This window comes from Melospiza melodia, chromosome 31, assembly GCF_035770615.1.
Source record: "Melospiza melodia melodia isolate bMelMel2 chromosome 31, bMelMel2.pri, whole genome shotgun sequence".
Classification (NCBI taxonomy): domain Eukaryota; kingdom Metazoa; phylum Chordata; class Aves; order Passeriformes; family Passerellidae; genus Melospiza; species Melospiza melodia.
In genome coordinates this window covers 437,722-459,134 of record NC_086224.1, presented here as the reverse complement: position 1 = coordinate 459,134, position 21,413 = coordinate 437,722, and the positions used below count along the sequence as shown (strand labels likewise).

Genomic DNA, 21,413 nt, shown 5'->3' with positions numbered 1-21,413 from the left:
CATCCCGAATAAAGCCGATCCCAAACGCTGCCCCTGTGTCCTGCCGGCTCTCCTGGGGATGGGGGGAAATGGGGCTGGGGTCCAGAACACTCAAACCAGGACCCCCCCCCCCACCCCATCCCGGTGCCCCTTTTGGGGTCTTCAGATGTGCCCTCCATCCTCATGCAGCCCGGAGACCCTCTAGGGGTGGGGGGCCCTCCAGCTGTGCCCAGCTGTGCCCCTGGGCCCTGCAGACCCCCTCCCCTGTCCCCAAACTCCCCGGCCCTCATTGAGGAGGGGTCCCCCAGGGTGGGCAGGGGCAGCTCGGGGTCCCCACGGGGGTCCCCAGCTCAGGGTGGGTGGCACGGGGGGTGGCCGGGGTCAGTTCGGTCCCCTCTGCCACACCCAGCCCCTGCTGTCCTTGTCCCTTTGCCATCTCTCCTCACTGCGGGGGTGACCCCCAGCCTTGGGGGGGGTGGTCCCAGACCATCCCCGGGGACCCCCCGGTCCCATCCCCCCCCCACGGGGCCGGGGTTGGATTGGCAGCTCCGACACCCCCCGGGGGGGGGCGGGGGGCCGCGGTTTCCATGGCGACGGCGATGAGGTGGCAGCTCCGTGGGAAGCGGCGGATCGGGGGATGGAGGGGGGGGGGAGCAGCTCTGGGGGGGTTTGGGGAGCCCCGAGAGCTCCCGAGGGACCCCCGAGACCCCCCGGGATCAGCCCGGTCCTGGTTCTGTGAGTTCTTGGGGTTGTTCCCCCCAAAAACCCCACAGGGACACGCGGCTGAACTGGTGCCCACTGGTTTCCAGTTTGGGAGCCCAGTAAGGGACACCTGGCTCTGTTTCCACTGCCTGGTCACCCCAATTGAACTGGTGCCCACTGGTTTCCAGTTTGGGAGCCCAGTAAAGGACACCTGGCTCTGTTTCCACTGCCTGGTCACCCCAATTGAACTGGTGCCCACTGGTTTCCAGTTTGGACACCCGGCTCTGTTTCCACTCCCTGGTCACCCCCAACTCCCTCAGCTCTCCAAGGCTGGAGAAACACCCGAAATTTCTGATTTTCCCTCAATAAATCCCCTCTAGGAACAAACCCAGCCCCTCCCCGTGCAGGGAGATGCCTCATCGCGGTGTGAAGAGCTGCCTCATCCTCACCCTCCTCCTCCTCCTCCTCTCTGGCTGACATCTCGCCGCGCCTCCTCCCACCGCTGCCGGGCAGCTTTTTTACCCAAACCCGGCGTTTTTTGGGCCGTTTTTCCAGGGAAAGGCGCCCGGTGCCAGCTCTGGGATGCGGAGCCGGCCCCGGGACGCGGAGGGGGCGGAAAATGAATTCGGTGCGAGCTGCCGGTGCAGGTGAGAGAATTCACAGCTTCTCAGAAATCTGCTTTTCCGGCTGCCTCGGTCGGGGATTTTTTTCTGTTTTTTTCCCCAGGAAAAGCTTGCGGAGAGCAGGGCCGGGCTCGGCTGTCCCCACGGAGGTGGCACAAGGCGCTGTCGTTGTCCCCCGAGGGGGAACCGAGCGGGATTTGGGGCTCCGGCTGCTGGGACACACCCGGGTGGGTGTGCAAGTGTCACCTGCGGCCACCTGGCCTGTGGCGCCGTCCCCAAATCCCGGGAATTGACCCCAAATAAAGGACGGAGCAGAAAAACCGATCGCACCCCTTTGGGATCAGCAGGGTGGTGACATCACCCAGGTGACGTCATGACGTCATCAGCCGCCAGGTGGTGACATCCAAACATGTGACCTCCTGTAGGCTCCTGGGGTGTCCCTGCATTCAGCGGCGGCACCAAAACGCCCCAGTAAAGGGAATGGGGGACACTGGGGACACTGAGGACACTGGGGACACTGGGGGGGCTCGGGTCCAGGCCCCAGCCCGCACCTCCGAGGCCAGGGAAGGTATGGATGGATGGATGGATGGATGGATGGATGGATGGATGGATGGATGGATGGATGGATGGATGGATGGATGGATGGATCCATGGATCCATGGATCCATGGATGGATGGATTCATGGATGGATGGATGGACGGATGGATTATGGATGGATGGATGGATGGATGGATGGATGGACGATGGATGGATGGATGGATGGATCCATGGATGGATGGATGGACGGACGGACGGATGGATGGATGGATGGACGGACAGACGGATGATGGATGGATGGATGGATGGATGGATGGATGGATGGATGGATGGATCCATGGATGGATGGATGGATGGATGGATGGATCCATGGACGGATGGATGGATGGATGGATGGATGGATGGATGGATGGATGGATGGATGGATGGATGATGGATGGATGGATGGATGGATGGATGGATAGGGTGGGGGTGACTCTGGGGGTCCCTCGGGAGGAGCAGGGACACAGAGCACCCCGGGATGTCCCCTCCATCCCCGATCCCCTCGGGAGCCCCCCGGATCAGCCGCAGTGCCAATCCCGGAGCCGCAGCCTCAGCCAGGACCCGACTCGGAGCAGCCGCGCTCGGAACAGCCGATCCTAATTAATCTCGGTTCCTCGAGTAATTAATGGATTTGCCTGGGAACAGCCAGGAAATCCCTGATCCCTGCACGGAGAGCCGGGGGTCCCACTGGGGTCCCCGGGATCTCTGCCCAAGCCCCCCGATCCCATCCCGGTGTCCGCAGCCGGTCCGGGCCCCCCGTCCCCATCCCCGTCCCCATCCCCATCCCGGGGGATTCTCCCGGCTCTGGCTCCGATCCCCGCTCCCTCCGGGAGCGCCGGCGCCGCTCCACGCCTGGGCCGCGGCCAGGCTGGCCCAGGTGTCGCCGCGGGCCCCGGGGACAGCCGGGGCCGTTCCGGGGGGGTTCGGCGGCCCCGGCTGCGGAGCCGCGGGACAGGGGCGGCAGCTGGGCGAGCACGCTGCCAAACGGGCAAAGCCGTGCCCGCAGCTCAACATCTGGGGCCCGCGGTCGCCGTCCAGCCAGCAGTGCCCCCGCCTGTGCCAAGGCCGCTTCCTCCTCCTCCTCCTCTTCCTCCTCCTCCGCGGCTGGGGAGGAACATTTCCATGGCCTGGGAATGTCGCGATAGGAGGAACCGGTCCCAAGAAGAGGGGACCCCCCCTGTGGGGATCCCTCGGGGGTTTGAGGGGTGCTCGTGGCCCCAGACAGCAGAGGGGGCACCCTGGGGTGGCACCCAGGGGTGCGGGGTGCGCCTGTCCCAGTGTCCTGGGACCCAAGGGCTGTGCTGTGCCCCCGGTCCTGGGACCCCAAATCCCCTCAGCACCCCAAATCCTGACTCTCCAAATCCTCTCAGCACCCCAAATCCTGACTCTCCAAAACCCCCCAGCACCCCAAATCCTGACTCTCCATAACCCCCCAGCACCCCAAATCCTGACTCTCCAAACCCCCCCAGGCAGTGCCGAACCCCAAATCCCGACTCCCCAACCCTCTCGAGCCCCCTTCCCGCGGATCCCAGCCTGGACAATCGCGGCTCCCCCAAATCCCCGCGGCCGCCGGGGTGGGGGCGCTGGGGACCCCCCGAACGGGCCGGGGGGCGCTCGGCTGCTGAGGGCTCCCGCCAGCAGAGGTCAGCTCCGAACCAGGCATGCGGGAGCCGCTGGCGGGCGGATCCGTGCGCGGTTCCCGGTCTGATTCCGCGTTATTCCCTGTGTGATTCCATGTGCGGCTCTGTGGGTGATTTCCTGTCTGATTCCATGTGATTTCCATGTGAGATTCCATGTGCAATTCCCAATCTGATTTAATGTGATTCCCTGTGATTGCACGGATGATTTCATGTGTGATTCCCTGCGTGATTCCCTGCGTGATTCCATGTGCAATTCCCTGTCTGATTTCATGTGATTTCCATGTGAGATTCCATGTGCAATTCCCAATCTGACTTCATGTGATTCCATGGGTGATCCCTGTGATTCCATGGCTGATTCAGTGTGAGATTCCTGATTTCATGTGATTCCCTGTGCAATTCCATGGCTGATTCTGTGTGAGATTCCCCATCTGATTTCATGTGATTCCCTTTGTGATTCCCTGTGTGAATCCATGGGTAATTCCTAATCTGATTTAATTTCATTCCATGTGCGATTCCCTGTGTGATGCCATGTGCAATTCCCAATCTGATTTCATGTGATTCCATGTGAGATTCCCTGGGATTCCATGGATAATCCCTGTGATTCCATGGATGATTTATTCCCACTCTGACTCCCTGTGTGACTCCCTGTATGCTGCCACCTCCCCTTGGGGGGTGACACGAGGGACCACAGCCCACCCAGGACCCTCCACAAGCCAAGTCCCAGCAGGAAATATTCCCTCTGGGGGGTTCCCAGCAGGAAAAGTCCCTCTGGTGGGGTTCTGCTCCAAAAAAATTCATTTTTCCCTGCCCCTTTCTCGGGAGATGTGCACTCTCCCCTCCTTCCCAGTTCTGGGGAACTGGAACAGGAAAATGGGGAAGGGGAACCTCAGGAAGGGAAACTGAGGCAGGAACTGTTCCAGACGCTCACCCCGCACATCTCAGGCGCTCCCCACTCTGGCACCCAGGTTTTGGGGGGTCAGGATGTCCCTTCCTTGTGTCCCCAGCCCCTGACGTGTCCCTTTCCCAGCACCATCATTTCCACAATTTCCACCGGGATTGGCAAATTCCCCCCAGTTCCGGGACCCCGCGGTTGGATCGCCCAGGGTGGGGTTTGGAGACCCCAAAACTCAGCCGAGGGGGACCCCGGGGACAGCGTCCCTTTGTCCCCTCCCGCCGGTGCCACCATCGCTCAAAGTGACAAGCGCGGGTCAGCGAGCGCTGGCCGCAGCCCCCCGCCCTCGGCGAGCCCGGGGCCCCCCAGCCCCTCATTTCTCCCTAATTGCATTCCCCAGTGTTATGCAAATGAGGCGGCCCGGGCGCAGCTGCCGGGATTAAATTAGACCCCGTTAATACGCGCTAATTGCGCTTCCGCGCGGGCCCAGGAATTCCAGCCGGGCCAAGGGGCCTTTCCCGATATTTACCCTGGAAATTTTCCTCCCTCCCATCTCGGGGGGCTTTTCCCGATATTTACCCTGGAAATTTTCCTCCCTCCCATCTCGGGAGGTTTTTCCCGATATTTACCCTGGAAATTTTCCTCCCTCCCATCTCGGGGGGCTTTTCCCGATATTTACCCTGGAAATTTTCCTCCCTCCCATCTCGGGGGGCTTTTCCCGATATTTACCCTGGAAATTTTCCTCGCTTCCCGACCGCGGCCCCGTGGGGACCCCCGGCCCTGGGCATGGGTGACACGGGTGGCACTTCCCTGGTGCCACCACGGGGACCCCCAGCGACCACCTGGGCAGGGCTGGGGGGGCTGGGACTGTTCCTGGGGGTGGGAGAGGAAGGGGAAAGAGAAAGGGAAAAGGGAAAAGGGAAGGAAAGGAAAGGAAAGGAAAGGAAAGGAAAGGAAAGGAAAGGAAAGGAAAGGAAAGGAAAGGAAAGGAAAGGAAAGGAAAGGAAAGGAAAGGAAAGGAAAGGAAAGGAAAGGAAAGGAAAGGAAAGGAAAGGAAAGGAAAGGAAAAAAGGAAGGAGAAGGGGAGAAATAAAGGAAAGAGAAGAGAAGGGGATAAGGGAAAGGGGAAGGGGAAAAAGAAAGGAAGGAAAAGGGAAGAGGATAAAGGACAGGGGAAAGGGAAGGGAAAAGGGATAAGGGAAGGGGAAGGGGAAAAAGAAAGGAAGGAGAAGGGGGTAAGGGGAGGGAACAAGGGCAGAGGAGGCGGTGAAGGAAGGGACGGGAAGGGACGGGAACATCTTTGCCGAGCGTTCCGGGGGGGCCGCGGCCGCCGTAGCCCCAACAGTTGCGGTGCCCCCTCACAAAGGGCCGGGGGCCGCGGTGCCCCTCGCAGACAATGCCCCGCGCCCCCCGGGGGTCCCGCGGCCCCGGGGGAGCCCGGCCCGTGTCCCCCCTTCCCCGGGGCGCCCACCGGGCCCTTTGTGCGGGTGCCGGGACCTGTTGGAGCCATCTGTCAGGGGGGGCCGCAACAGGCAGATTTATCGGCCGCAATCTGTTCGTGCCGCCCGCGCCGCGCGCCGGGAAGGGAGCCCGGAGCCCGCTAATGAATTAATTAGTATTCCCCGTAATCCCGGCCTGCCGCCGCGGGGCCGAGCGCTGCCGGGCGCTGCGGAAGGGTCCCGCGGGGCTGGCGGGGCTTTGGGGAGCAGCGGGTGGATGAGGAGGGGGCCAGGGGGAGGATTTTGGGGGCGCCATCGCTGTCCCCCACTTCCAGCTCCTGTCACAAGCGGGGGGGGATCCCCAATAACCAGGGGTGTCCCCAAGCCCCCTCACCCCGGGGTCCCCAATAACCGGGGGTGTCCCCGAGTCCCCATCCAGGGGTCCTCAAGTGCCCCGAGTCCCCCATCCAGGGGTCCCCAAGATCCCAACCAAGGGTCCCCAAGAGCCAGGGGTGTCCCCAAGCCCCTCACCCAGGGGTCCCCAATAACAGCGGATGTCCTCGAGTCCCCACCCAGGGGTTCCCAATAACCGGGGGTATCCCCAAGCCCCCCATCCACGGATTCCCAATAACCGGGGGTGTCCCCGAGTCTCCATCCAGGGGTCCCCAATAACCGGGGGTGTCCCCAAGCCCCCTCACCCGGGGGTCCCCAATAACCACGGATGTCCCCGAGTCCCCATCCAGGGGTCCCCGAGATCCCACCCAGGGGTTCCCAATAACCGGGGGTGTCCCCAAGTTCCCATCCAGGGGTCCCCAAGATCCCAACCAAGGGTCCCCAAGAACCGGGGGTGTCCCCAAGCCCCTCACCCAGGGGTCCCCAATAACCGGGGCTGTCCCCCCGGCACTCCCCAGCCCCGGGACGCTCGGGCGCTGCCGCGGGGGTCCCGGTGGGGCGGCGGGAGGAGCCGGGCCCGGTCACTCCGCCCCGTGGGAGGAGCCACGCGGGAGCCGCGGCCGGGCAGGAGCCGCGGGCAGCGCGGAGCTCTCAAAACCGCCCGAGCGCGGAGCCGCCGGTGCTCGGTGCGCTCCCGGTGCGCTCCCGGTGCGCTCCCGGTGCGCTCCCCGGGCTGACCCCGCCATGTCCCCGGGCGAGTGACACAAGCGACAGCGGGGACTCGCTGTGGCGCCCAGGTAAGGGCGGACCGGGACCCCCGGGATGCCGTACCCCGCTCCGGCGGTGCCCTCAACGGGGCTCGGCGGCCGCTCGGTGCCCCCGGTACCCCCGGGGAGCTCTGTCCGATGGAGGAGCGGCAGGACCCCGGTGTGGGTGGGGGTTTGAGCGGCCGGGGATGCGGGGAGAGGGGCGGGATGGGGTCACAGCCGCTCCCCCGGTACCCGCTGGGGACGGAGCCGCGGTCCCGGGGCCGGGGGGGGGGACGACACAGAGAGGGTTCGGTGACCCCCGGGCCGGCGGGGCTGGGGTCTCGTTGGGAATGGTGGAGAAGGAAGTGATTTCCTCGGGCAATTCCCTCTTTGTGTAATTTCCTTTTTTTTTTAATTTTAAAATCAATATTCTGTAGAAAGAAAGCAAAATCCCCTTAAAATCCCAGCGGGACTTCCAAAGGGAGAACTTTCCCTGGAAATGCCGGGCAGGGCGGGGGGCCCCTGCAGAAGGGAACCCCAAACCCGGGATGGATCCCGGGGGCAGCGAGGAGCGGGAAGACCCCCGAGGATGGGGGGAAAGGGATCCCCGGCTGCAGCCTCGGGGGGTTTTGGGGCAAATCTGCGGGGTTTTGGGGCAGATCTGCAGCGTTTTGGGTCAGATCTGCAGCGTTTTGGGGCAGATCTCACCGGGGCCATCCCTTCACCCCAAAACCGATCCTTCCCCACCCTCATCCCGCCCGATTTCCCATCCTCGGCCAGACCCCCGGTGCTCCGCCAGGAGTTAATTGGGGCCGCGTGGTCCTTTGGGGATAGGACAGCAATTAACACCCTAATCCCGCCCGGGAGCCCCATCACGCATATTAAAAGTGGGATTTTCCGCGTGGGATGCTCGGGAAAGGGGAGCAGCACTTGCAGCAAAGCTGCTTAGGGGCTAAAGCTTTATGGAATGAGCCAGGGCGGTGATGGGATTTGGGGGGGCCGATTAACGGCGACCCGGGGTTGCAAGGGGGGCTCGGGGAAGGAAAATCTCCCACCGGGAATGGCCAGCCCCCTTTTGTCACCCCCAATGTGACAGTCGGCGTGGGGAGTGTGACAAGAAGGGATTCAGGAGTGGGAATGACCCTGAAATGGGATGGTTGGAAGCTCTGGGAACGGTGCTGGAGCTCAGGGAGAGGCGTCAGCATCCCCCAGATAAAACCTGCTGGAAATTGAGAGGGAAATAGGTGGGGGAAAGGAATCCATGGGTGGGAAAAAGGAATCCAAAATCCGCTGGAAATTGAGAGGGAAATAGGTGGGGAAAAGGAATCCATGGGTGGGAAAAAGGAATCCAAAATCCGCTGGAAATTGAGAGGGAAATAGGTGGGGAAAAGGAATCCATGGGTGGGAAAAAGGAATCCAAAATCTGCTGGAATTGAGAGGGAAATAGGTGGAAAAAAGGAATCCATGGGTGGGAAAAAGGAATCCATAGGTGGAAAAGAGGAATCCATAGGTGGGATAAAGGAATCCAAAATCTGCTGGAAATTGAGAGGGAAATAGGTGGGAAAAAAGGAATCCATAGGTGGGAAAAAGGAATCCATAGGTGGAGAACAGGAATCCATAGGTGGAGAAAAGGAATCCATAGGTGGGAAAAAGGAATCCATAGGTGGAGAACAGGAATCCATGGGTGGAAAAAAGGAATCCATGGGTGGGAAAGAGGAATCCATAGGTGGAGAAAAGGAATCCATAGGTGGGAAAGAGGAATCCATAGGTGGGAAAGAGGAATCCATAGGTGGGAAAGAGGAATCCATAGGTGGAAAAACGGAATCTATAGGTGGGAAAATGAATCCATGGGAGCTGGGAGTGGGCAGAAAGTGCTGCTGTGTCTGGAGAGAGATTTTCCCACCGTGCTGAGGATTCTCCCTCCGGGACCCGTCCCCACGTCCCCGTCCCTCCCTTGCAGATGCCCCAGAGCTGCGCCAAGCCCTCGGACATGGCCGAGCTCGTCAGCAGCCAGGCCTGGATGGGCGAAATGCCGGCAGCCAAGGAGCTGAAGGAGCAGGGGGACGCCAGGAGCGCTCCCTTCGCGCTGCTGCCCGCCCTGCCCGAGGAGCGCGACAGCGCGGAGGAGGAGGAGGAGGAGGAAGAGGACAGCGAGAAGCCCAAGAGGAGGGGCCCGAAGAAGAAGAAGATGACCAAGGCCAGGCTGGAGCGGTTCCGGGCGAGGAGGGTCAAGGCCAACGCCCGGGAGCGCACGCGGATGCACGGCCTGAACGACGCCCTGGACAACCTGCGCCGGGTCATGCCCTGCTACTCCAAAACGCAGAAGCTCTCCAAGATCGAGACGCTGCGGCTGGCCAGGAACTACATCTGGGCCCTGTCCGAGGTGCTGGAGAGCGGGCAGACGCCCGAGGGCAAGAGCTTCGTGGAGATGCTGTGCAAGGGGCTCTCGCAGCCCACCAGCAACCTGGTGGCCGGCTGCCTGCAGCTGGGCGCGCAGCCGCTCTTCCTGGAGAAGCAGGAGGAGAAGCCGTGCGAGCCGGGCCTGCCCGGCCACTCCTTCGGCTACCAGGGGCTGCCCAGCCCTCCCTACGGCTCCATGGAGTCCCACCTGCTGCACCTGAAGCCGCCGGCCTTCAAGAGCCTGGTGGAGGCTTCGTTCGGGAGCCACCCCTCTGACTGCTCCACGCCGCCCTACGAGGGGCCCCTGACGCCGCCCCTGAGCATCAGCGGCAACTTCTCCCTGAAGCAGGACGGCTCCCCCGAGCTGGACAAGCCCTACCCCTTCATGGGCCACTACCCGGCGGTGGGCCTGGCCGCGGCCCACGGGCACGGCTCGCACTTCCAGGGCTCCGCGCCCCGCTACGAGATCCCGCTGGACGTCGCCTTCGAGTCCTTCCCGCCCCACGCGGCCGGGGCCCAGCTCGGCGCCATCTTCAACGAGTAGCGGGGCTGGACGCGGGTTTGGGGCAGGGAGATGTGCCCAGGATGGACCCGGCATCTCTGCGGGACGTGGTGCTGAGGTGGCAGTGCCACCGCTGCTGTCCCAGCTGTCCCCAGGAGCCACAGGAACCGTTCCGGACTGCTGCGTCCCCCAGAGATGCTCCCAAAGGTGTTTCCGCCTCCAGGACGTCCATCCTGACATCAAATCCAGCCCTTGGATTGTCCATCCTCTCCCTGTCCCCCTCTGGTGTGGGGACACAGCCCCTCCTGCCCCGTGGGGTGGCCATTGTCCCTTCCCCTTGTGGGGTCATGGATTTCCCAGGGCTGCAGTGGCCGGGTGGGAATGAGCTGGACACTTGTGGGAAACCAGGATGGAAATTCTCACCCCAGGGAGAACCTCTTCCTTCTGCCATCGTGGATATGGGGACAGTGTCCAGGGATGGAGGGACAACGTCCAGGGATGGGGGGACAACGTCTGGGGATGGGGGGACAACATCTGGGGATGGGGGGACAGTGTCCAGGAATGGGGGGACAGTGTCCAGGATGGAGGGACAGCATCCAGGGACAGTGGCCCATTGTCCTGTGCTGGTGGCCCATCATCCATGCTCATCCCAGTCCCTTACTGGGGTCATCATGGTCCAGCCAGGCCCTGTGGCCATTCCCTCCTGCTGATCCCTCCCAGAATCCCAGCGGGATTGGGATCCCACTGATCCTTCCCAGAATCCCAATTTCATTGGGATCCCACTGGTCTGGATGAGATTCCACTGATCTGGACAAGATCCCGCTGATCCTTCCCAGAATCCCAATTTCATTGGGATCCCACTGATCTGCATGGGATCCTGCTGTTCTTTCCCAGAATCCCAATTTCATTGGGATCCCACTGGTCTGGATGGGATCCCACTGGTCTGGATGAGATTCCACTGATCTGGACAAGATCCCGCTGATCCTTCCCAGAATCCCAATTTCATTGGGATCCCACTGGTCTGGATGAGATTCCACTGATCTGGACAAGATCCCGCTGATCCTTCCCAGAATCCCAATTTCATTGGGATCCCACTAATCTGGATGGGATCCTGCTGATCTAGACAGGATCTCACTGATCCCTCCCAGAATCCAAACAGGATTGGGATCCCGCTGGTCTGGATGGGATCCTGCTGTTCCTTCCCAGAATCCCAATTTCATTGGGATCCCACTGATCTGGATGGGATCCCAGAGATCTGGATGGAATCCCACTGATCCAGAATCCCACCTGGAGCAGGAGCCCCCCACCCTTCTCCCTTCCAGGGTCTCTCCTCTGGGTTCACAGCATCCCCTCCCCTGCTCCGAGTCCTGAGCGCCAACAAAAACCTGTTTTAATTCCTGCTTTATTTATTAATTACCGTGTGTGAGGAGTCCTAATTTATTTCCTCCCGTTTTCCACGGAAATCTGGGATGCGCCCAAGGATTTTCCCCCTCTGCCTTCCAGGCTCGTAGTGGGAATTCCCTGCCTGGAGCCCTCGTGGTTTTTGCCGTGCTGGTGCTCCAGGGTTATTTATTAGCCATTATTTATTTAATTTATTTCCCTCACCACCTGATTTTTTTTTGTTTTTTTTTTTTTTTTGCTGGTGATATTTCCCCCAGTATTTCCATATTTAATGCCAAACTCCGTATTTAACGGCCGTTCCATGGATTTGGGATCCTGCCAACAGCTCCCAACTCCTCTGTGCGTTTTGAGACGAGCAATAACTTTTAAATGCTATGCAACGATTTTATTTTGTTTTTCAAAGAAAATCCAGGCAACTATTTTTGATGTCCCGCTGGCCTCGCCTGCCCCATTGGCCAAATCTCCCCGGTTTTGTATAAAGTTGGGAATTTGGAGATGATTTGAGGTCCTTGCCCAGCCCCGGATCCTGGGGTTTCTTCCCTTTTGTACTGAAAATGTTTTATCCTTTTGTAAAGAAAGCAGATTTGGGGTTTTTAGCTCAAATAAAGTCGTGGTCTTGTTTCAAGCAGCTTCCTGGGGGCTGTTGTTTCATTTTTGGGGGCTTGGGGTGAGGGTGGGGGGCTGCCAGAGGATCCGAGCCCCCTGTGCTGGGGTCCAGACGGGATCCCTGACCTTGAAGTGGGGTTGGGGGGATTTGGGGTACCAGGAATGGGGCAGAGCAGAACCCTGGGGGTCCCAGGGCTGATTTGGGGTACCAGGAACGGGGGTTCAGGAGAGCCCTGGGGGTACCAGGGCTGATTTGGGGTACCGGGAATGGGGGTTCAGGAGAGCCCTGGGGGTACCAGGGCTGATTTGGGGTACCAGGAATGGAGGTTCAGGACAGCCCTGGGGGTACCAGGGGTATCTGGGGTCTCAGGAATGGGGCAGAGCACAGTCCTGGGGGTGCCAGAATTGATTTGGGTACCAGGAATGGGGCTGCAGGACAGCCCTGGGAGCACAGAGACATTCTGGGGAGCTGAAATTTGTCCCAAAAGCCTCACGCAAGGGACGCGGCCGTCCTGACTTCACCCCATCTCCCCTCCCCGCGTCCCCCCCGTCCCTCCCCAGCTGCGCCCCGACCCCTCGGCAGCGTCTGGCGGCCGTGGGGGCGCGTCCCCCCCGTGTCCCCTCTCACGGGGACCCCGCTCGCGTCCCTCCCCGCTGTCCCCGCTGTCCCCCGGCCCCGCGCCGGCTGTGCCGGAGCCCGGGGGAGCCGCCGCCGCTCGGCCCCGCAAGCTGCGCCCGCCTCGGGCTGAGGGCGGGGGGCTCTCCGGGGGCCCCCGCAGCTGCAGCCGGGCCGGGGGGGCCCTGCGGGGCCGGGGACGGGCGGGGGGACAGCGGGAGGAGACTCGTGTGTCCCCAGAAAAAGGGATTTGGGGACAGGGATGGGGATGTGCAGAGCGGGGATGGAACTGCCTGGGATGGACCTCGTGTGTCCCCCAAAAAAGGGATTTGGGGACAGGGATGGGGATGTGCAGAGCGGGGGTGGAACTGCCGGGGATGGGTTTACCTGGGATGGACCTCGTGTGTCCCCAAAAAAGGGATTTGGGGACAGGGACGGGGATGCGCAGGGCGGGGGTGGAACTGCCGGGGATGGGTTCACCTGGGATGGGTTTATCTGGGATGGGTTTACCTGGGATGGGTTCACCTGGGTTGGGTTTATCTGGGAGGGGGCTCGGCCTGCCCCGCTGCAGGAGAAGTGGGGGGGACACGGGACACCAAGGTGTCACCCGGCCGCGTGGGCAAGGAGGGACACGAACAGGGGACACCAAACAGGGCTGTGACACAAACCCTGGGCTGTGACACGAACAGGGGGCTGGGACACGAACAGGGGGCTGTGACAGAAACCCCGGGATGTGACAAAAACCCCGGGCTGGGACACAAACAGGGGGCTGGGACACCCCTGTGAGCCTCCCCACGCACCCACAGCTCCATGTCGGGCACCCCCACGCCCCCTTGTCCCCCCGCGATGCCATCGGGACCCCTCTCCAGTGATGCCCCGGGCTGGGCACAGCGGTCTCTGCCCGCCGGGCCCAGGGTCCAGCTGTGCCCCGGCCCCTGTGCCGCTGGCCGGGGGCCAAGCCCCGCTCGGTGCCAGCTCCCCCGGGCACGTGTGTGCCCTCGCAGCGGCCCCGGCCCGTGCCAGCAGGGCAGGAGCCGTGCCAGGCCCGCGCTGCCAGGGCACAGCTGGCCCTCGGATTGCGTGGGGAGGGGGCGCGGAGCACCCGGGGGTGGGGCTGTCCCCGTGTCCCCACAGGACACCAGGGCAGGGGGTTGGCACTGCTGAGGAGCTGAGGGTGGGTGCGCTCACTGTGCCCAGCCCGGGGGTCGTGGGGAGGGTCCCTCATCCCCTCTGGGGGTCCCTGGACACCCCACAGCCCCCCCAGGGGTTCCACAGGTGGGGCAGGGTTTGGTTGGGGGGCGGCTTCTCCTCCATCCCACCTGGGGAATTCTTGGGAGGGGCATTGGGGGGTCCAGCCTGACCCACAGAGGGGACACCCCGCTCCATGGAGGGGACATTGACCCATGGAGGGACACCCTGACCCATGGAGGGGACGCTGACCCATAGAGGGACATCCTGACCCATGGAGGGACATCCTGACCCATGGAGGGGACGCTGACCCATAGAGGGACATCCTGACCCATGAAGGGACACCCTGACCCATGGAGGGACACTCTGACCCATGGAGGGACATCCTGACCCATTGAGGGGACCTTGACCCATGGAAGGACTCCCTGACCCATGGAAGGACTCCCTGAGCCCCAGAGGGGACTCCCTGTCCCCCCTCCCCCGTTTGGGACCATCCCCCAGCCCCGGGGGTCTCATCTCAGGCTCGCCCTGGTTTCCCCGGCAGGGTGGGGCTGCCCAGGGCTGGATAATTGCTAAGCCCCCCTAAAGCCCGGCTTTCGGGGCTGTAATTCTGATATTTGTCTGTAATCTGATAACACCGCCCGCCAGGAGCTCCTAATGTGGCCGGCTCGGGAAACCGCGCGGATTTTCCCGCTAAGCCGGGAGATCGGGCTCGGGGCTCTCGACTTAATCGTCTTTTCCCCGGGGGGACGGCGGATTTTGGCAAACGAACTTTTCCTGCAGATTGGAGGGGGCCGAGGAGCCGCCGTGGTCCCGGAGAAGGGAGATGGTGCCACTGTGGGCATCCAGGAGGACAGAGGAGATGGTGGCACTGTGGGCATCCAGGGAGGACGGAGGAGATGGTGGCACTGTGGGCATCCAGGGAGGACGGAGGAGATGGTGGCACTGTGGGCATCCAGGGAGGATGGAGGTGGTGGTGGCACTGTGGGCATCCAGGGAGGATGGAGGTGGTGGCACTGTGGGCATCCGGGGAGGACAGAGGTGGTGGCACTGTGGGCATCCAGGGAGGATGGAGGAGATGGTGGCACTGTGGGCATCCAGGGAGGACAGAGGTGGTGGCACTGTGGGCATCCAGGGAGGATGGAGGAGATGGTGGCACTGTGGGCATCCAGGGAGGACAGAGGTGGTGGCACTGTGGGGATCCGGGGAGGACAGAGGTGGTGGCACTGTGGGCATCCAGGGAGGATGGAGGAGATGGTGGCACTGTGGGCATCCAGGGAGGACAGAGGTGGAGGTGGTGGTGGCACTGTGGGGATGCAGGGGTTAAACGGGGTCATGCAAGGCTGTGACCCCCAGGTGCAAACCCCCGTCACTGTCACCCTGGTGGGTTCAGGGGCGGTTCCTTCTCTCCAGCAGCTTGAGGAGTTGGTGCTGGGTGAGGATGTGAGGGTGGGGGATCCTGTGTGGGGTGTGCGGCATCATCAGTCTGTCTGTCTGTCCGTCCATGGATTCTATCCATCCATTTGTCTGTCCAGCCATCCATCCCAGTGTCCATTCCTGTGTCCGTCCTTGTGTCCATCCATCCATCCATGGATTCTATCCATCCCTGTGTCCGTCCGTCCATCCATCCATCCATCCATGGATTCCATCCATCCTGCCATTTGTCCATCCGTCCATCCATCCATCCATCCTTGTCCACTCATCCATCCATGGATTCTATCCATCCATCCATCTGTCCAACCATTCATCCCAGTGTCCATCCCTGTGTCCGTCCTTGTGTCCATCCGTCCGTCCGTCTGTCCCAGTGTCCGTTCCTGTGTCCGTCCATCCATCCATCCATCCATGGATTCTATCCATCCATCCATCCATTCGTCCGTCCGTCCGTCCATCCCAGTGTCCGTTCCTGTGTCCGTCCATCCATCCATCCATCCATGGATTCTATCCATCCATCCATCCGTCCATCTGTCCAGCCACCCCTCCCTCCCTCCCTCTGTCCTTCCATCCATCCATCCGTCCATCCCCTGCATGCCACAGTCCCCAGCCAGGACAGGACTTGTCCCTTGTGATGCCACCGCAGGCTGGCACCAGAACTGTCCCCAACCCCACCAGGGCAGGGGTGACACCAGGGCTGTTCTCCCCATCCCGGGACATCCCCGGAGCCCTCCCAATGCTGGACACCCCAGGAATCCCTGACAGGGGCTCGTGAGCTGGCAGCTGCCAAGGCAAAGTGCCCCAAACCCCGACTCGGGGTGGTTTTTGTGCTCTGATCCAAGTTCAGGGAGCTCCCGCTTAATCCGCGCCAGATAAACCAACAGCGCGGAGATTTGGAGTTATTGACGAAGTCTCTGCTCGGGCGAGATTAGAGCTCGGCTTAGCGATGTTGCGGGAGGGTTTGGGGACGCTTTAATCAGAATTTGTACAGCGATAATCCCATCTTTAAACTCGTCCCCGCGCCAATCCCTCCCAAGTTGCCATGGGGGGAGCTGGGGAGGCCTCGGGGGCGTTTGCAGCCCAAACGAGTCGGGGGGAGGCAGAGAGGGGATGTGGGGAGAAATGTGGGGTGGGGAGGGCCTGGCACGGGGCGCCCGGAGGGTCCCTGGCAGTGCCAGAGCACTCGGAGGGACAAGGGGAGGTGACCCTGTGACCCTGCAGGGGTGGCACTGCCTGGGCTTCAAATCTCTCCCAGCCCACCCCTGGATTGGAGAACCCCGGCTTTGCCGATTCCCACCAAATCCCCGTAAACCGACACCAGACCCTGAACCAAACCAGCCCCGAGCCCCCGTTCGTCCATTTCGCCCCAAACCCTCCACGAGCTCCTCTCCCGTGCCTCAGTTTCCCCCCGGGGGAATCACCGCAGCCTCGGCCGGCGGGGACGCGGCGGCTTTTGTGGCCGCGCGGCGCTTTCAGGGAGCACAAAGGGGCCCCGGCGGCACAGATGGAGCCTTTCAGAGGGGAGCCGGGCTCCTTTCGCCGTCTGCCGCCGGGCGCTGCCTCCCGCCGCAATCCCCCTTAATTGAATCCACACTTTCATAGCTCATTACCCCCCTGATGGATTGGATTAGCGGGGGCTGCGCCCGCCGGGGAACAGTTGCGGCCGCTCCGCGCTGCTCCCGGCGGCGGCTCCGGGGTGCCCGGGGGGCCCCGGGGGCTGCGGGACACGGGCGGCAGCGCGGGGGCAACGGACGCGACCCCGCCGTGGGTGCCCGGTGGTGCGGGCACCTCCCGGGCATCGCCGGTACCCCCTGGGCATTCCCGGAACCTCCTTGGCATCCTCGACACCCCCTGGGCATCCCTGGCACCCCCTAGCCATCCCCGGGATAGCCGGGACGTCTATGGCACCTCCTCGGCATCCTTGGGACCCCCTGGGCATCTCCAGGATCGCCTGGGCATCCCTGGTACCCCCTCGGCGTCCTCGGCATCCTTGAAACCCCCTGGGCATCCCCGGTACCACCTGGGCATCCCCAAGACCTCTCAGAAGATGCACTGTGGGGTGTCAGAGCCCTTGTGGGATAAATCTGGGGTGCTGGATGCCCCGGAGGACGAAATTTGGGGTGCTGAGACCCCTGGGGACAAGGTTTGGGGTGTTGGGACCCCCGGAGGATGAAATTTGGGGTGTTGGGACTCCCAGGGACAAGGTTTGGGGTGCTGGAGGCCCCCAGGGTTTGGTTTCGTGGCTGTTCCATCCTCGGACCAGCCCCTGGAAAGGGAGGGATGGGGAGGGGGACCAGCGCCCTCCCCCCGCCCCAAAATGCGGGCGGGACCCCGCAGGAGCCGCCCCCTCCCCGTGCCCGGGTCCATCTGGGACCAACGGCCGCCGCTCCCTCATTAACCCCCAGCTCCGGGGGACCCCGGCCCAGCTGCCAGCGCTGCTGGGGGGTCTGGGGGGGCTCTGATCTGCCTTCACCACCCCTTCCATCCCCGGGGTAAATCCCTGGGTTTGCCACCCCAAAAACCCGGGATCCCAAAACCCTGAGATCCCAAAAACTTGAGATCCCAAAAGCCTGGGATTCCAAAATCCTGGGATTCCAAAAACCCTGAAATCCCAAAAACCTGGGGCCCCAGAAACCCGAGATCCCAAAAACCCGGGATCCCAAAAACTTGAGATCTCAAAAACCTGGGATCCCAAAAACCCAGGATCCAAAAACCTGGGATCCCAAAAACCCAACATCCCAAAAACCTGGGATCCCAAAAACCCAGGATCCAAAATCCTGGGATCCCAAAATCCTGGGATCCCAAAAACCCAAGATCCCAAAAACCCAAGATCCCAAAAACCCGGGATCCCAAAAACCCAAGATCCCGAAATCCTGAGATCCCAAAAACCCGGGGCCCCAAAACCCTGGGATTGTGGGGCCCAACCCTTCCCCCTGGTCTGCACCCCCAGGCCGGGGGATGCACCGGGGGGCTCCCTCCCAGCTCAGGGCTGGGATTTTGGGGTCATTTCTCCACGAATTTGGTGCTCAGGGCTGCGCCGGAGGGTGCTGAGATTCCTGGGGAGTTCCCAAACGCAGGAATCCGCCCTGGGGTTTTTGGGATTGTCCCAGTGGTTTTTGGGATCGGCTCAGTGGTTTTTTGGGATGGTTTTTTGGGATGATCTCAGTGGCTTTTTGGGGATAGTCCCAGTGGTTTTCGGGGATGTTCACAGTGGTTTTTAGGGATGGTGCCAGTGGTTTTTTAGGATCAGCCCAGAGGTTTTTTGGGATTATCTCAGAGGTTTTTTGGGGATAGTCCCAGTGGTTTTTAGGGATGGTCCCAGAGGTTTTTTGGAATTATCCCAGAGGTTTTTGGGATGATCACAGCGGTTTTTAGGGATGGTCCCAGCGGTGCCGCTCCAGGGCTGGATCCAGCTGCAGATCCCGTCCCCTGCCGTGCATGAGGAGCTCCAGGGCCCTAAATGGTTTAGCACACCCCCTCCTCATCCTCCTCCTCATCCTCACTGGGCTGCCCGGGGTGAATCCCCCGGGGATCCCTCGGGATGGGACCCCGAATATTCCGAATTTCTCCTAAAACCATCGGGGGTCTCTCCTGTGTCCCTGGGGTCTCTCGGGGATATCCGCTGGCGCTGGGCTGGGGGAAACGCAGGGGAAACGGGAAAAACCCCCAAAAACACAGCGAAAAACGCAATAAAATATTGGGAAAACGGGGGAAAAACCCCAATAAAACAAGCGGGGGAGAAACCCAATAAAACATTGGGCAAACGGGGAAAAACCCCAATAAAACAAAGGGGGGAGAAACCCAATGAAACATTGGGAAAATGAGGAATAAAGCCAAGAAAACATGGGGGGAAAACGCAATAAAACACAGGGGAAAATGGGGGAAAAACCCAAGAAAACAAGAGAGGGGAAACGCAATAAAACATGGGGGAAAACAGGGAATAAACCCAAGAAAACACGGGGGGGAAATGCAATAAAACATTGGGAAAAATGGGGAATAAACCCAAAAAAACATGGGCAGGGGAAACCCAAGGGAAATCGGGTGAAAACCCAAGAAAACACTGGGAAAAATAGGAAAAAAAACCCAAAGGGAAAATAGGAAAAAACCCAAAAAAACCCAAAAAACCAAGAGAACACGGGGAAAACGGGAAAAAAAACCCCCACAAAACAAGAAAACACGGGGGAAATGGGAAAAACCCCAAGAAAACACGGGGAAAACGGGAAAAAGCACACAGGGAGCGCTTCGAGGGGAGCGCAGGGGATGCAGGAGCGGGGCTGCCTCAGGTGGGGCCGGGACCCCCGAGAGCCGCGCGGGGCTGGGGGGGCCCCGAGGAGGATCTGGGGGTCCCGGGGGGCAGCGCTGGCAGCAGATGGCCGGGGGCAGCTCGGCCGCACCTGCCCCTCCCCTCCTGCCCTGCCCTCGCTCGGGTTCGTCTCTTTACCCAGCGCGGCGTCATCCCCATCCCCACACGGCTGCGAACTGCCCGGGGAGCAGGGAATGGAATGAGCGGCTTTAGGAGCCTGGTTTTCATAGATAGAAGATGTTAAATATAATTTAAAAATATATTTTATATATATATGTGTGTATATATATATATATATATGTATATATATATATATATATATATATATATATACACGTGTATATATATATATATATGTATATATAGTATATATATGTATATATATTTAACATACTTTTATACATATACGTATATATATATGTTTTAATACGCCTATATAAAATATATTTATTAATAATGTATTAAAGTATATTTATTTATATAAATAAATAAATAAATATATTTTTATATAAAATATATATATTATATATGTAAAATATATAAAATACATTTATTAATAATGTATTAAGGTATATTTACTTATATATATAAATAAATAAATATATTTTATATAAAATATATATATTATATATAAAATATATAAAATGCATTTATTAATGTATCTATATATAAAATATTTATTTATATAACATATATAAATATATACCTATATATAAATATTATATATATATAAAATATACTTACATGTGGTTTTAATATACTTATATATAGATACAAAAATACGTATTTACATATAATATAATGCATCAATAATTTAATAAATAATGGTGTCATAACTAATATATGTAATAAATAATTAGTATAATGTATAGATAATAGTACATAAATATACGAACAAAACTTATTACATGGGATCTAATTTGTGTAGAAATACATATAAAATATGTAAATGCGCCATCGAGTATAATTGGTGATTGGATAAAATATATTTATAGCACATACAGATATCGTATATTATTATGTATAAATATATATTTTTATTGCCATATATTACTATAAATATTTTATGTATAATTTAATTTTTATATTTTATGTATTATATATTTTAATGTATTATATATTTTAATATAATTATTATATATTTTGTGTTTCTGTATTATCTCCCGCTCTGTCCGAGCCGGGAGCGATTTCCCAGCGCTCGGTGTCACCCTGGGGGCACCGGGTTCGTTTGGCACCACCGAGGGTGAGGTTTGGCACCGGGGGCGCTGCGGGAGCCGCTGGCAGGACCCCTCCAAGAGATCCGTGTCACCCCGTGTCAGCCCCGTGTCACCCCCGTGTCAACCCCTGTGTCACCCCATGTCACCCCCGTGTCACCCCGTGTCACCCCATGTCACCCCAGTGTCACCCCATGTCACCCCCGTGTCAACCCCTGTGTCACCCCATGTCACCCCCGTGTCACCCCATGTCACCCCCGTGTCAACCCCTGTGTCACCCCGTGTCAGCCCGTGTCACCCCATGTCAGCCCCAGTGTCACCCCCAGTGTCACCCCCGTGTCCCACCCCGTGTCACCCCCCGTGTCACCCCTATATCACCCCCTGTGTCACCCCCGTGTCCCACCCCGTGTCACCCCCAGTGTCACCATCATGTCACCTCCATGACACCCCCATGTCACCCCCCGTGTCACCCCCGTGTCACCCCCAGTGTCACCCCCGTGTCCCACCCCGTGTCACCCACCATGTCACCCCTGTGTCACCCCTGTGTCACCCCCAGTGTCACTCCCCAGCGTCACCCCCCGTGTCACGCCGGTTGCGGGGACACCCCGTGTCCCCCCAGAGCCGCCCCCTCCCCGCTTTCCCAGCGCATTTCTATAAATCACGCTGCGGCATCGCCCCCTCCCCGCGCGGGGTTCGGGGTCACCCGTGACCCCCGGCAGATGGCGCGGGGCCCGCCAGCCCTGCCCGGGACCATC

At 59.6% G+C, this 21,413-nt stretch overlaps 1 protein-coding gene across 1 annotated transcript; it reads left to right on the top strand.

Moving 5' to 3' along the window:
- The first annotated feature begins 8,957 nt into the window (after positions 1 to 8,957).
- LOC134431314 (neurogenic differentiation factor 4-like) lies at positions 8,958 to 10,336 on the top strand. The gene has a single exon (XM_063179297.1). It carries the CDS (start codon positions 8,958 to 8,960, stop codon positions 9,939 to 9,941), a length of 984 nt encoding a protein of 327 aa, XP_063035367.1. The 3' UTR covers positions 9,942 to 10,336.
- The last annotated feature ends 11,077 nt before the right edge of the window (positions 10,337 to 21,413 follow it).